The sequence below is a fragment of the Lichenostomus cassidix genome, chromosome 5 (genome assembly GCF_008360975.1).
Source record: "Lichenostomus cassidix isolate B80296 chromosome 5, HeHo_3.0, whole genome shotgun sequence".
NCBI classification, from domain to species: domain Eukaryota; kingdom Metazoa; phylum Chordata; class Aves; order Passeriformes; family Meliphagidae; genus Lichenostomus; species Lichenostomus cassidix.
This window is the reverse complement of record NC_139486.1, coordinates 20099966-20116557: the sequence shown is the minus strand read 5'-3', so window position 1 is coordinate 20116557 and position 16592 is coordinate 20099966. Positions and strand designations below refer to the sequence as shown.

Sequence of the window (16592 nt, the reverse complement as noted above, 5' to 3'; positions counted from 1 at the left end):
TTGTTGTTCATTCATGAATGTCATCTTCAACATTATGGAGCATTGAAGCTAAAAATCTTTACATGCAATTTATGTTTTGTATGCTAACAGTATTTCATCAAGCCTTCCAGAAAGCATTACAGAAATTCAATTAACCCAGCCTTCATGGGAAAGAAGAAATATCGTTCAGTTTTTCAGGTGAGAAAAATTGAAATACAAAGAGAAGTGATTTAAACAAGGATTCACAGCAAACCATTGTCAGAGTAGGAAAAAAATTAGGAGTTTTCCTTATGGATTTCTCTATTTTAATCAAAAGCTGCACAATAGCGAGAGGGAAAAAAACCTGTGGTAGCATCAATAGGTGTAACTGATGTCTGTGCTCCTACAGCTATAATTAGATCAAATATAAAATATTTAAATCTAAAATTAAGGACCTAGCAGCACATTAGAAACATCTAGTCAATATCTGCTGTCAAATAAAGTTTAACTTATTTTATGATACATAAACCAAACCAAGCAAAAGAAAGCATGCTATACCCCATATATCAGTGTCTTATCAAGTTATAAACATCTTATCTTCTGTGAAAGAACTCATGGATACATATTCCACAGATGAAAGGCCAACATAATTCATATGAGGAGCAGCTGAGAGAGCTGGGGTTGTTTAGCCTGGAGAAAAGGAGGCTCTGGGGAGACCTTATCACCCTCTATAACTACCTGAAAAGAGGCTGTAGCCAGGGTGGGGGTTGGTGTCTTTTCCCAGGCAACCAGCGACAGGACAAGAGAAAATGGTCTCAAGATGCTCCAGACAAGGTTCAAATTGGACATTATGAAGAAGTTCTTCACTGAAAGGGTTTTCAGGCATTGGAGTGGGCTGCCCAGGGAGGTGGTGGAGTCACCATCCCTGGAAGTGTTCAAGAAATGACTGGATGTGACACTTGGTGTGTTATGGCTTAGTTGACAAGATGGTGTTCAGCCAAAGGTTGAACAGGATGATTTCAGAGGTCTTTTCCAACCTTAATGATTCTACGATTCTCCAATTTCTCAAAAGAATCCTGTGGATGGAACTCATAGGATCTTTCTTTAAAATTACATTTACATACATATACCATGTTAAAAAAAAAGTGAGAACACTGTATACAACTACTCTTAGTTCAACTGAGATGAATAACTTTAGATAACTTCAGTCTTTTGCAATGAGAATTTTTCCTGAACTTTTTACTTTCTCTAATAAAAACCTGAAGGATTTTGGTTTATTAAACTTTGGCAAAAATGTTCAATATTTGCAACATATGGAACATATTTTCATAATTTTGAAAGAAGCTTAAATTGACGATGTAGGGGTTGCACTAGGAGTGTTGCCAGCAAGTCAATTGAGGTGATCCTTCTCCTCTAGTCAGACCACATTTGGAGAGCTGGGTCCAGTTCTGGGTTCTCTAGTACAAAAGAGACAGACAAGAGCCAGTCCAGCAAAGGGCAACAAATTTTATAAGGGACTGGAGCATCTGTCCTGTGAAGAAAGGCTGAGAAAGCAGGGATTGTTTAGTGTGGAGAAAAGAAGGCTCTGGGAGGTCTCATCAGTGTGAAGAAGTCTCTGAAGGGAGGGTGTGAAGAAGAGGGAGCCAGGCTCTTTTCTGTGTTGCCCAGTGAGAAGCAGTGGGCACAAACTGAAACACAACAGGTTCTGTCTGAACACAGGAAATGCTTTTTCACTGTGGGGGGAAAAAAGCACTGGCACAGGCTGTCCAGGGAGGTCATCATATTTCAATTCTGGGAGACATTCAAAAGCCATATGGACACAGTCCTGGGCAACTGGTTCAGGGTGCCCCTGCTTGAACAGGGGGACTGGACCAGATGACCAGCAGAAGTCCCTTCCAACCATAACCATTTTGTGGTTATGTAATATATTATATTACTGATATAATTGTTGGAGAAACGAAACTATGAACTTATTAGACCAAGCACCGGATATGCACAGTGTTTATTTGTCAATAAACAAATATAAAAAACCTGTCATTCTGACTACCAAACAAAGAGCAGTGTAATAAAATTTAGTTACCTACATTTTGTAATCTGTCTCTTAAAAGCAATTCAGCATTTTATTCTTAGCCAAAATTTTAAATATTCTTTAACAAACACAGAGCAAGATATTCTTGATTATGCTTATCTGTAAATTTAGTATTCAAACTCTCAATGCAATGATATGTATATATTCAACAATGTCATTTAATTTCTTGCATTAATTCAGTTTTTTTTTTACAAAATAGCAAATAATATTTTTAATAGAGACTAATTTAAAAGTCATTTTATGTATCAGTTTTTTGAAGGCACAAGGATTAGAGAGGCAAAATTAAAAATATACACATATGCTTAGCTTGTGGACTTGGGGCAAGCCTTAAATGAAATTTATAAATCAGAAAAGTCTTATACATCTATTTATTCAACATTTTCATTTCCCAATTTGACGCTTGAATTAGCCAGAAAGTGAGAAATAAGTATCAATGGGAGACAAAGGCAACTGTTTAAAAGATCATACTGCTAGCAGCAAAATAAATTCTTTTAAAGGGGAAAAAACATTGGCACAAGAAAACTAGAGGTGACTGTATTAGAAAAAAACCTGAAAGAACAAGTGAAACACCAAATAGTAGGGGGCAGAGGATGGACAAGTAGTTGGGTATTAAAGAAGAGCAATAGATATGTAGGGTGAGAAGACAATGTCAAGAAAGAAGGGAAGAGAAACCTGAGCATCAGGAGAAAAGAAACAGTGGGCTGCAAGCACCATCAAGAAGCAGAAGGTACTTGGTGGGAATGACCAGAGGAAGGACTCTGGGAAGCCCAATGAAGGGAAGTGACACACTGGCTCACCGATGAAAGGAAAGGAAAGGGCGAGGCAGAGGATCTGAAACTGCTCCTCCTCTCCTGGTCATTTTTATAAGATCAAAGAATGACTGTGTTTTGGGAGGACCAGAAGGCCTTTGATGTAATGGTAGTTTTGGCAAGATACTACAGAATAAAAACAAGTGGAAAAGAAAGTATTAACCCTTCAATTCAATATTTCCTCAACATTCATACATGCAAAATTTAAAAATCATGAAATAATCTCAAGAGCTAACAGCAAGATTTACTTATTGATGGAAGGCACATTGAAAAAGACACAGAGAGGGAGAGCGAACACCTAAAAATGGATGGTGTCAGGCAGTCACATAATCTTTCTGCAAAATGCATCTAGTATTGTTATCTTTCCAGTTTTTCTTTTAAATTGGATGATAAACCAGAAAACTGATGCAAATTTGAGACTGCTACTGCAGGACAATAATCTAATAACTTTTACATTGCTGAGTGGATTAAGACAGGTATTTGTTTTATTGGTATTCAAATCCCTACTTTCATGAACATAAAAACAAGTTACAAGAAAATGCATAAATGTTCGCATTGAACAGAAAATTCCTATTAAATAACAATTTTGCTGAATACTTACAGCATTACTGGAGTTAACCTAGATTTATGGACATTGTAACAAAAAGTTGAATTGTGTCCAGAAAAGTCTGATCCAAGTATTCTAAGAAAGTGGTAACCTCACTTCTGGGTTCTCTATTGAAAGCAACAAGCTGTTTTATTGATCAAAGGATATAGAATGCATATGTTCACTGGAATAGCTTCAGGATGTGGATGATTTTAAATTAAATTTTGTAGCCTTTTATGTCAGACTAGTACTAGTAAGGCAGAGGAATATGATTTGCAGCTTATGCTCACAAAGAACAGTATTTAGTTCACAGAAAGCCCCCAAAATCCCAAGCACAGCATAGTAGCAGTGTGCACCTACAAAGTGCATCCTGACCTCTTTATGAGAAATAAATACACTTTCCATTGTAGCCACATTTGAGAATACAATGCAGATTAAAAAAAAAAAAAATACACCTTCCTCTATAAATAAGACAGAGCCAAATCTCGTATATAACAACTAACCTATGCTCAAGAATAAAGTAAATCATCGTATTTAAAAGACAAATCATATTCATTCTCTCAACATTTCAGACTATATAGTTGATTACTAAAGTAATCAGGATACTTCCTTATTAATAGCTATGAAATAATTAAATTCATTTTATTAAACAGCATTAAACCAAATAAAAGAGTCAAACAAAACACATCATCTCTAGATACTCGAAATCTCAATTTTGCCTGTACTTGTCACTCCTGTGGCACTTCTCAAGAGTTGAAGGATTATTCCAGAAAACACCTTGGTTCTTCAGCTCCTTTTATATCCACTAGTGAGTCTGTCTAATTAACCTTGCTCTTTTTTCTTACCTTCCAGCTTCTGCCCCTGTCCTGCACAACCTGCTGGAGCAAGCAACCTCTCTATCTATTGAGCCATACTGCAAAATTGATCTGATTGAAGAAAAAGAGCCAAAATACCCAAAAGTGTCTTCTCATGGGTACTGTTTGTTCTTAGGCTCCTTAAGGGAGTGATCAGATCATGTGTCATACATTGAAGGAGGTTCATAACACAGCACTTTTCTCTGGAAACAGGAGTTGGCTAAGGAAATAAAAGACCCAGGAAACTGTCAGGTAGACAGGAGATGGAGCTTCCAGCTTAAACAGACCGCTCAGAGGAGAAGGAGCTGACAGGGCTGAGAGCGGCAAGGGACCTCCTAGTTTGCAGCAAGTCACAAAATCACAGCATTAGATTAAGCTAGGCCTGGAAGGTTTACTCACCCAGAGCTCTGAATGGAATCTGCAGGGTTCATGTTACATTGCTTCCCCAACTTTTTTTTTTGTTATCAAAGTTGGCAAGTTCATCACATGGCTGCTACAACTATTTTGCTCTCAAGTACAGGAGTTAGAAATTAGTAGATTGTAGAGAAAGAGAGGAGAGTAGGCTGCCAAATAAACCTCTCAAAATATGTACAAGACAGTTTGTTTAGGTTAAAACCTTAATCTAAAGATTTTTAAAAATGCATTTACTGTTAGATGTAGATGTACCTTCTGTTCAATAAAAAGACATATGCAGGGTAGAATCAATTTTAAAAGTAACCACAAGAGACTTCACATTTTTGGTAAATCTTGGACAGTTCTGCACTAAACTACATCTATTCCTATGCAGAGCAACTTCTTCCCAATATCAGGCAGAATAAGAATGTTGTGGAAGAAAATTCAGATGAGACTCCTAACCCAGCCATCCTATGGTCTGATAGTTTAGAATAAAGGCCTGGAGAGCTGATGCTTTCTTATGTATTTTGTAAAGTATGTGTACTTCTCTGCCCGCGCGCGTATCTGTGTGTGTGTGTCTTTTCCTTTCTCTTGCTCATTTTTGTATCTTGCACCTCATGAATCTCACAAACTGTCACTGTCAAAATTCTAAGAAATTAGTGCTTTTTCTACACAACATTTTTTTCACTATTCTATTTGAATTTGAATTTAATACCTTATGTCTCTAATTCCATTTCTATTTTCTATAAGCTGAATCAAACCTCAAAATACATAACTTTTTTTTATGTGCTCTGAGCACTCAGACTACAGGTGATACGAAAATTATACAAATATGTAAGTACCACAACTATTATGTACTCATAAATGCTGCATAGAAATACAGCTATGTAGACATACATACTATAAATTTAAAGATTCTTAAGGATCCCTTAAACAGCGAGCCTTATTCATTATTTTGCTCAAGGCCTTTTCTATCATAGCTTATCCTGACTCATTTGGACTGCGTAAGTATTATTGTTTTTAAGATCAGTGAAGCAGGGTAGGGGTGAGAGAGAGTGCTACTATCTTCAGAATTGAAATAGAGACATAGAGGTCAAACCCACTTATGACTTTAAAGTATTCCTATCAGCTATCTAGTATCTGACTTTTGAGTATACTTAGCAGTATAGATGGATAGAGCTCCCATGAATTTAGCTATTACTAAAATTGCATTTCTGAAAATCAGGCCTCAAAAATCACAAAGTCAGACACCTAGAAAATGGGAAACACAAAGTAATGAAAAGTATTTGAAAAATTCAGTTTAAGTTATTTGCCTGACATCATAGGGGAAGTTCATGGCAAGAGGAAAATGAGTGCTTCAGAGTGTTCAACACCCTTAGTGATGACCATTCTTCTCTTGCCTGCGGTCTCAGGGCTTAACATTACACACCTTCCAACATCAGCAATAAAAACAGCTCTAGAATTTAGCATCACAAATTTGCATTCAGGTGTTACCTCCCAACTTGCATTAAGAAATAAAATCATATTTTACTGATGGTAATAAACCTTTCCTTCTATCTGAACAATACCTTACAGATCTTCCTTTTTAAAGTAGGAAATATTGGAAGTATAAAGGAGAAAAGCTCCAGAAAATACAGAAACAAATATTTGCACAAAATAGAGACTGAATTTGCATGACATTGTAGTATTTGCTAGTAACTATCTTCTGCCTGTGTGAAAATAGCTCTGGGAGCAGAAAGGACAACGAATTTGCAGGCAGTTTAACTCATGGTTTGTGAGAAATGGATAGCAATGGATATATGCCTAACTGGTTATCATGTAAGCAAACCATGAATAAGAGAACATCTTGAATGGAATTAATGTCCTATCAACACCTGACACTCACACAGCACTACATGAAGGGCCACGATGTTGAATGTCAGCATCAACTTCCTGCTTCCACCAGGCAGGAGTTCCAGCACCATACTCTGATTTCCAAAGGGCCTTTCATGAGTGAATGAAAGCTTTTTTTTAACATATGAATACATTTTAAATATATCTTTGAAATCAGCAACTGTTTTCAGAGATGCAGAGACTATCCAAAAGAATAAAATAATAATTTGCACAAATAAATTTTAAAAGGTTATATTTGCAGCATTGATACTGTCTCAGTAATGGTTTCTTCAGATGAAATTTTCTGGATTTCTCATGAAAACTAACTATGGGCCTGATAAATACAATTTGTGATGTCTTATTGGACATTCCCACATGAGAGGAAAGGAGCAGGTTCTCAAATTACAGGGCAAGCTGAAACTCATTCCAGCTATTCCATCTGATGGACTTACTAGCTTGGGACATCTGGGTAATGCATTCAGGGCATGTACAGGCATAAAGTTTTGTCTTCCAACTTAGCATCTTATTAAATTATATTAACTAATGATTAAAATTATATTCCTTTATGCTTTTAGTTGCAGTGTTGATATGGGCAGATGAACTGATTTTGTCTGCACCTCCCAGTCCAAACAAGTAAGCACGCACAGCAGCAACTGAAATAATTAGATCTATCACATAGACCTCAAACACTGTAAGTGTTAGAAAAACATCATCTTTTGTATGGATAAAATCAACAAAATTTCTCTTCCCAGGGGTGGGATGAGGACTGAATGGTACAGAAAAATGACAACACTGAAATACGCTGTATTTCATATAATGAGTACACAAACACTGTAGTAAAAACCTACACAGAAAGGTGCAGTCCAAAATAATCAGATCTTCTCTTAAAAGAAAAATGACAGTTAAAAACCCAGAACTGCAACATTTAAAAAAAATATATATAAACTATACTTTCATAATTTGGACAAATGTCATTGTGGTAGGTTGGGAAATTAATTTAAGAAACTTACCATTTCTAAGGCCATAATACGTTCCTAAAAATGAAACACAAGATGCCATTAGAAAGCAAAGAATACAAACACAATGTAAGTCAAAGAATGACAAATGGGATTAATTTTGGTTTTTTGGTGGTCATATATATAGTTTTTTGTAAAAATCTCAATGAGTAGGAGCTGTTGCACTTAATCGGATGTCTAACCCATTTATCAAACAATCCCACTTAGAAATTTGTCCCAAAAATAAGAAGTTCCCCAGAAACAAGGTAAGGAAGGATTTGAAAAAAATTACTCCATGATATATTTTTTTTTCAATTAGTATATTAGTTTTTCAATATTGTTGATTTCACTCTTCCATATCCCAAAGAATTATTTCTTTTTTTGATCATCTCTGACTGTAAATCCGGCATGTTTTGGAATTCATGTCATCTTAGCATCAGGCTTAGTTTTCTTTTACGCATTTCCTTAGAAAACTAAAAAGTAAATTCCGTATCATTATTCTTTCATCCAGAAATAGCTCTGAATAATGTTTTATTAATAACAGGATGACATTAGTCAAACAAATAAAACAAGCTTGTGTCAGTTTTAATCCAGCTCAAAATACAGAGAACCCAGAATCCGCAGGTTTTTTTCATATATTTTATCATTCTTTTCCCATTGCAAAGTATTTTTAAGAAAAATACGAAGCTAGTAGAATCAAGATGGCATACTCTGGTACTATTCTCTGACTAGGTACAGTATTTTAATAATCTGACTAGTCATATATTCAAGTGTTTAGGTGAGCCCATATTTAGAGTATGTGGCCATTAAGACACTACAGAAACTCTGACCTTGTTCAAATATTACTCAAATGTTTCTCAGGAAAGGCAGTGTATCACATGCTAAAGTCTTTATACTTAGAAGCAGGTCTGAGATACAGATTATTTCCATACAGCTGAACAAAATTATGAGAAAAAATAGGATGTTACAAACTCAGAAAGACTTGAGATGTTTGTTCCTTCACAAAATTGCAGTGGCAAACACTCATATTTAAAGATTCTGCAACAAAACACAAACTCATTACCCTAAAAAAGAGAGTATTTACAGATCTCACAACTTTCTGGTAATAATGAACAGCAATTCAGATATAAATTTCTTCAGTTAAAGAGGACTATTTTGAAAAAAAGGGTCTTAGATTGAGTAGGATGGTTCCAGTGATAGAATAAATAGTGTTTTCAAAATGACTCATGCATTAAATAAAGTGCATTATATAGTTGCCAAATTCTAAAAATATAATGAACTCTTACAATCTCAGCAGATAATTTTCTAGACTAGCATCTAACGTATTAGGAAATCTACCATGGATAATTTATACACTATTTGGCTGTGAAAGCATGGATATCTGCAGGGAGAAAAAACTGCTATCAATCATTTGAATAAAAAACAGCAGGCAGAGCACTACAATTCACACACTTAACCAGAACTGCCAGTTAGGGAAAGGAATAAAGCAATTTAATCAGGCGCATGACCATCAGGCAGGCACATATAGCCACACAAGACACTGCTATGATGCAACTTCCCGCAGAATAAAATTACTCCTCATTCAATCAGAAGTAATATCATTAGAACAATTTGTCAACCATAATGCTTCACATGAAAGCAGATGCAGAATTGCTTCACATGAAAGGAGATCTTTTTACACTGATGTAACTAGATATGCACCTGTGTAAACTGCTTGCGCAGACAAGCTCTCAGCCTTGTTGAACTTGAGCTGCCAGAAAGCCAGGCCAAGATTTTTGTTTGAACAGGAAACAGCTGGATTGGTGTGTTGTGTAACTTTTGGGTCTTGCAACTTGTCTCATCTTACTGGATCAAACTGTACACTAACTTCTTTGATACCTCTAGCCTTCAAAATGCCTTCTATTTACTATATGAGTAGAGAAGGCTTATCCTCAAGCAAACTCCTATGGTCAACACTGAGGTCAATACATAATTTCACTTTCTTTATGAGCCTTATCTTCATCAATTCCCTCACAAATGTCCTGCTTTCAGTACACTTACAGAATGCTGACTCATCGATACCCTCTTCATATTGTATGTAAACATTTTTAATATTCATATTGGGTATTGTTTGCAGCAATTTGTTATTAAAAATTTCTTTTTTTCTTTCTGTATTCTGAAGAATATACACACTGCTCACCCTCATAGTCTCCTGAGCCTCACAATTCAGACATTCCAGCCTGTTTTTGCTTTTTTAGCCATTTCAATTTGAAAGGAGTATGTTTTCTTTGACTGTAATGTTTAAATACTATTCCAAAGCTGAGCTTAGGGTAAATCTGACTTTCTAAATGCAAATTTAAAGTGCTTAGCACAAACAGCTAGATCACTTACGGCTAGATCAGTTACAAAAAGGATTTATAATATTGTATCAGGTCCTAGCATATATTAACTGGTCCATTCTTCCTCAGAAAGGTGATTATGAACATTTAATGCTTCAGAGGCTTTAAATACTTACTTAGAATACTTCAGTTTTATTCAGTTTCACAGATGAAAGAAATGCAGCCCAGAGAATTTAGCCAAATCAGTGAAGAAACTGAGCAGTGAGTATTACTAGCTATTTGGTCTGTATTTGTCTGAATATATTTCCAAATCTGAATTTAAGTCACAAGGTAGTTCAGAAAATCATAATGCTGTCATACAATTTGGTAATTTTTAAGGGTGACAAAAAATGTAGCTAGATAATTGAGTAGCAAATATACCTGGAGAGCTCCCATTTCTTCCTCTCTTCTGTGTGTCTTCTCTAGCAGCTCTGCAAAATGAAAAATGGAACTTGTAAACTCATCTTCCTGTCTCATGGCCTGATAGAAAAAGTACTATGTAAAAGTCATTGAGTTTTTTATTTTGCAGCTTTCACAACTCTCCTTTTCAGCTGATTAAACTAATAGATGAAATGTTTCAGTGATATGATTGTTTCCAAGTATGGACTGTTGAGGTGACTGAAATATAGCCACAAGAACACAGCAAGATGGTTTGACTGGGAAAAAAAAAACCCTTTCAAATTCACAGATAAACTTTTCTACACTGAAATCAATATCCTTGGATATTTTTAGAATTGAATAAAAAAATCAAAGAGATTATCTCTAAAAATTGTCAAAGCTATGCAATTGTATACAAAAAGTTACTCTAAGTTACTGCAGACAATTTTGACTAACAATAGTTACCTTCTGTCACTAAAATTGAACCATTTTGATAAGGAAAATAATTCACTGTGACAAAACATTAGAAAAGTTTCTCATAGCCTTTACAATATAAAATCCTAATATCCCATATTTTCACTTGTGTGACAATTACAGACATTGGCACATACATGCACACATATAACATTTCACATTAGAAATTAATTTCGTTGGAGTTTTGTGGCATATGTTGTGAGCTGCTTTTCTCTTTAGTTTTATGATTAAAATCATGTTCTTGATAAATTGCAATATATTTAGAATTCTGGGAAACCTTAAAGTTATAACCTTATAAAGAGCAGGAAAAACAAAAAAAATGCTGCAGGCTTATTACTGTTTTAACTATCAGAAGGTCACTCACGAGTTTTGCATGAGAAGAGCATTGCTTTATCTAAGCCAAGAGACTGACTTTGAATTGAGATATGCTCTAGTTTGCTAGCAATTAGGAGAGTTATGGGATTATGAAACTGCCTCGACAACTTCAGAGAACTGAATTCTGACTGTCAATTCCCTCAGCATCCAAGTACAGAACAGCTAACTGAAAGCACTTGTGTTTACTTCCTTAAGAAATACAAAGTTTATCAATACTCACATAGTTCATAAAGATAAGCTTCAAAGATTTACAATAGTAGCTACATAAAACATTCTACTGACATTAATTTGTCTTCTTTCCTTCATATCTCTAATCTTTTCTTTCTCAGTCTCTTGTTATGAAGTCTCCTTGTGAGCACCCCAACCTGCTACCTCTTCTCATAGCTCATTATTCATTTCAGATTGCATACAGATTATTTGAGACTTATTTCCAAGCACCAGTCTTTTAAAAGTGATGCAGATAACATGTAAAAAAATTTCAGTTCTTTCATAAGCTGAAAGATTGACTTCCTGTTCTTTCATCTTAGCGTCTATGCAACTTTTTTTCAAATCCCATATTAAAATTAGTAAAATTACCATTTCTTCACCTTGTTTTGGTGTATTTATGTTTTTATGGATTATTCTTTGGTATGCTTTTCAGTCCAGTGATTCAGCTGCCATATAAATTACTGTAGCTAAATGTGCTGCAAGCAACGTCAGTGCAAGAATTTTGCATTGAAAAGTGGCTGCCCTGTATGTGTTCTTTGGGTATATTCCAGTATTATATGTGAGTTGATAAAAATTTGTATTGTAATACCAGCTTTAAAAAAATTTAGGAGAGAGGAATAAGTCTATGAGAAGAGGGTGGGATATTAAAAATTCATCCCCATGTTCCATCTGACCAAAAAAACCCCCAGTTATTATACTTTGCTTTATTTTCATTCAAATGCAATAATTAAGATTCTGTTGTACAGACATGATTATTCTAAGTGAAAAGGATGCTATTACAAGGTTACTTTCAAAGATCTTCCACAAATGTAAATTAAGTTGAGCTAATTTCTGCTAACAGTCTCTAGATTTGAAAGTTCTGCATCTCAAATTAGGATTATCTACAATCCATTTACTTTATTGTACCACTGCCTAAATAGGTTATCCTGCAGGATGCTTCATAGAACTCTGTCCCCAGAAGGGGAAGCAGGTATTGAAGTGGTGTTATTTAACTGACAAAATATACACCTGTACAGAGTCATCCTTTACGAACAAACATGTTTTAAAAATCAAGTTCTCCATTTCAACTGATGACTCTGATTCCATTTAGTATTCCATTAAAATAATGACATGTTTTCTCCAAACCTAAAGTTTAAAAAAAATAAAATAAAAGCAATATATAATAAACAGCTATACAAAAAGTCATATACAGCATATTATATCCTTCTTTTGGACATTATTTACCATGAAAGAATAACTTACTGACTTCATCTGAAAAGCTCTGTTGATTTGTTTTATAATTTGTACAACATTTCCCATATTTAAGTTCTTGTGCAAACATGTTTCATGTCATGCGCCAGAAAATACTGTTGCAATAAATTTAAGACAGAGAATGCATTGCGTGTGCAGCAGAGCAAAGATGGTCACTAGCCCTAGTGGAGGTTCCTTCCATCTATCCTATGAACAGCCTCGGAGTTTCTCCAGTTAGAATTTTGTTCAAAAAGAAGTTGCACAGTGGCTTAGGTTGCTACAACAATCCTGCTCTCATCTTCTTTCAAGGCCTAATGTAACCACAGGGTACTTGGGGTTTTCCAAAGCAATTCATCCTTATTCTCATGGGGCACAGAACACATAAATTTATAAATTGTCTAGAAGAATCAGCATTAATGAAAAAGACACCTTTAGGCATTGATGGCTCTTTGAAAAAAGATAAGTAATACATGGGAAAAGACAACAAGAGAAATGAGATGCAGAAATAAAAATATTCATCAACATATTCCCTTTTTTATTTCTATCTAAATATGAAGCTTGCAATCCAATAATGATCTATAAGCTAAAACTATTAAAAAATCACACATATTTCAGATGTTTAAAACCGCTCAAAATCTGCAAGTTCTGGATATTGTCTGCAAAATTACAGATCATACTTTTGTGCAGTTATACAAAAACAATTTATTTACAGTGGTTAAATTCCAAATAACGTAAAGATTACATCTCACTCAGCTATGCAACAGTGAACACCAACTGAGTGTCCTTGAAGTTACACTACAGTACCTGGGATTTGACTAACCAAACTTCCAGGAAAAATATAGGTTATGATTTAAAACATTCTGTCAGAATCATTATCTCTTGCAGTTTGCCTGACACTGAACCACCACAGTCTGTTGCAAAATACTGCAAATACTAACTTGGAGATGAAGATTACATATTCCATCATAACACACAGATAAGTGAGGAAGAAAAGCTATGCAATTATTCGGACAGATTTTTTCGACACACATACACCCCAGCTGTAATTTTTACTGCTGGTGAAAACTACCAGAAAATAGATTTAGAAGCATATATTTAATGATTAGAATGAGTAAAATGCAATAGTACTATCTTATTTATCCTAGCTAATCCATTAATATGCCAATAACTAACTAGAATGTTAAAACCCCTTAATGAAGTAAAATGTCCAACTCCTTTATCTCTATGCTAGGTGTAACAAAGGTGGGAAACGGCACTGACTTTATATTACCTGAAGCAGCAACTTCTTGATTTCAAACACTGCATGACCTCCAATTTTAAGAAACTGAAGATAATGATAGACTACATTCCTCTTCACATTCTGAGAGAAGATTGACATGCCAGAGAAAAGTCTACAAATTGGGCTGATACTACATTTTTATGTTGACCTTGTTCTAGCCAAGGGGAATGCACAAATACAGAACTGTACACAGAGTCAGTTCTTATAGTCATAGATACCTACTCATATAGTGAAAAATCCTAAAATGTGATTCAGAGTGCTCTGAAGTTGACATTCCCAATTCAATTCAGTTTTGCATTCATAGATAATATGCTGTAAACTATCCTAGATATCTGCAGGCCACTGGTAGATTCTGACTCAATGCTCTCTCCCCTCTGAAGCAGTTGTAGATCACACAGGAAAATAAAGAATGACTCACACAGTACAAAAAATACTGCTATTATGTGGCATTAAAGCAAGAAATCCAGGTTATCAACAGAAAAGAATGGCAGTTTGGAGAAAATTTTCAATCTACTTTTTGCATCATCAAGCTAAGAAAAGCTCTTGTCCAAAACACAAGTCAGGGCTTTCAGTTATATATTAGTAAAGCTATTTTGGATTTCCCAAAGTTTAGACACTGTAACCTTAGACACTGAGGTTTTAAGTTACATAACTGTATACCAGACTCTTGAGAAATCACTTAATTAAGACACCCTGATCATAGTACCTTTAAATTTGCTTTGATCAAAAACTGTGGGGTTTTTTGGTGGGTTTTTTTTTTTAATTTCAAGTATTTCCCATCATTCTCTCTTCAAATACACATCCCACAGTTTTCAAGTCATTGTTTGGATATGTTTCCCACAAAGCTGTTGAACAGATACTGCAGCACTACTGTACATGCACAAGGCAGCTAAGCAGTTTTCCATCAAGTATGAAGAAATTTTCAAGCAGCTGAATAAACCAGTTTCTCTCAGCTAGAAATTACTTATCTTGCTCACATCTACACAGCCAAGTTTAATCACATATTATGTCACTTACAAGTTCTTCCCTTCACACAATGAATCTGACATGAAGACCCTATTTTGGGGGTGAATAAAGATATTTATAGCTGAACCAGTTTAAACAAAGTGTTTCACAAGATATATATATATAGATATATATAGATATATATAGATATAGATATATATATAGATATATATAGATAGATATATATTCATGGCTAGTAGAGGCAGAACAACTGCAATTTTGCCCTGTACCTGTGTTAGGTTGTGATGAATGGCTTCACAGTCCAGAAACACTCAATATTAAAGGATATTTCAATGAGGCTGAACCTTCATACTGGCAGGCCAGACACCACAAATGACCCTGGCACAAAAACAACTGATATAAAAAAGTACTGGCATGTGCTTCACACTATTTTAATTGAAACAGTACTTGCCATATGTTGCTGTTGAGCAGCTAGCAGAGTAATGAATGCATCGGTTCTCAGTGGCAAGAAGGAATGACCTTTATTGTTTTGATTTCATCACATTTATAGAGTTCTCAAAAGTCACCCAGATTGGTCAGTCAGAAGCCTTCCCCCAGGCCTGATTAGCCAGGCCTGCACTGCCCAAGTTCTGGGACACTGTTCCAAAACATCCAAACTTTATCTTTATTTACAAAACACAAGAAAACTTCTCATGGGAAAAACTGTGCTAGCCACAGCCATATATGAAAGCCATTAAGGGAATCTCTACATAACCATATTATTATCAACTTAAAAAAGCGTTAGAGAAATGGGTATTTCTTGGAACATTAATTTTTGCTAGTGTAAAACGAGGCCCATAAATCATGAGTATTTCAGTATGTGTTTATGTAATCCCAAGCAAGATTTAGGAAAAAACCCAAAAATACATAAGTTTCAAGTGATTTTTAATGCTGATTAGAGCTTTCTAGTCCATTAGCAAACTGTTATATTAACATTGAGCACATTCCACTGTCTTTAAAGATTTTATTTCAGCATCTAACAATGCAAGCAACTCATGATGACCAAGACCAAAACAGCTGTTTATCTGTATTTATATCGATAATTTTCTCATCCAGATTTAAAAATAACTCCAGACTTAAAGGAATACCATTTAAAAAAAGAGAGTTCCTTTTGCAATACTCTTTGTCTTTTTAGCCATTAACAATTTATTAACTACTGTAGTTGTTAGCAAGTAATATAGTTACAGTCCAAATATGCTTGCATTGAATAGGAGAATAAATACATTCAAAAAACTAAACTAAAAGGTTACTAATCAAAAAATTATAGGCCCCAATGTCCTTCTTTTTAAGACTTCTTTCTCAAAAGAATGAGATTTCTTTTTTTCCTAAAGCTTACATGAGATCTTTTAGTTCTATTCCTGGCCCCCCACTTTCCTGGGAAATTTTCTGTGCTTCATTTCAACATGGCTAAAGAAAATATTTCCCTGTCTTCTGACGTGAAGCTCAGACAAAGTGCACTGAAATCCACGCAAAATATCCCTGTGAACTTCCTTATGAATACAAAAGGTGACGACAGCACAAATCTTCATTATGTCTTAGCAACTGCCTAATTTATGAGCTGGGACAGAGACTAGGTCTATTATATTTGTTTAGGACCATATTGATTCCCAATTGAAACTACTGGAGGGGGAGTATGAGGGGCGGTTGTGAATATATATACAGTTAACACAACTTGAAGCACAGCTATAAGCATTCTGTTGCTTTTCTTTGAATGACGCTTATGTACCAGAA

General features: G+C 35.0%; 1 protein-coding gene across 9 annotated transcripts in view; it reads right to left on the bottom strand.

Annotated features, from left to right (window-relative positions):
• Positions 1-16592, bottom strand: part of CEP128 (centrosomal protein 128) — a 119378-nt gene that overhangs the window by 34395 nt on the left and 68391 nt on the right. For 7 of the 9 annotated variants that reach the window (XR_014852508.1, XM_085061627.1, XM_085061624.1 and 4 more), the window contains 2 exons: positions 10295-10344; positions 7572-7595 (listed from right to left, as the gene is read on the bottom strand). Coding sequence is in view for 8 of the 9 variants with exons in the window: in XM_085061627.1 (XP_084917753.1) it covers positions 7572-7595; positions 10295-10344 (74 nt within the window). In the remaining variant the exon portion in view is untranslated. The remainder of the gene's footprint in view (positions 1-7571; positions 7596-10294; positions 10345-16592) is intronic. The other 2 variants (XM_085061630.1, XM_085061626.1) reach the window with 1 other exon arrangement.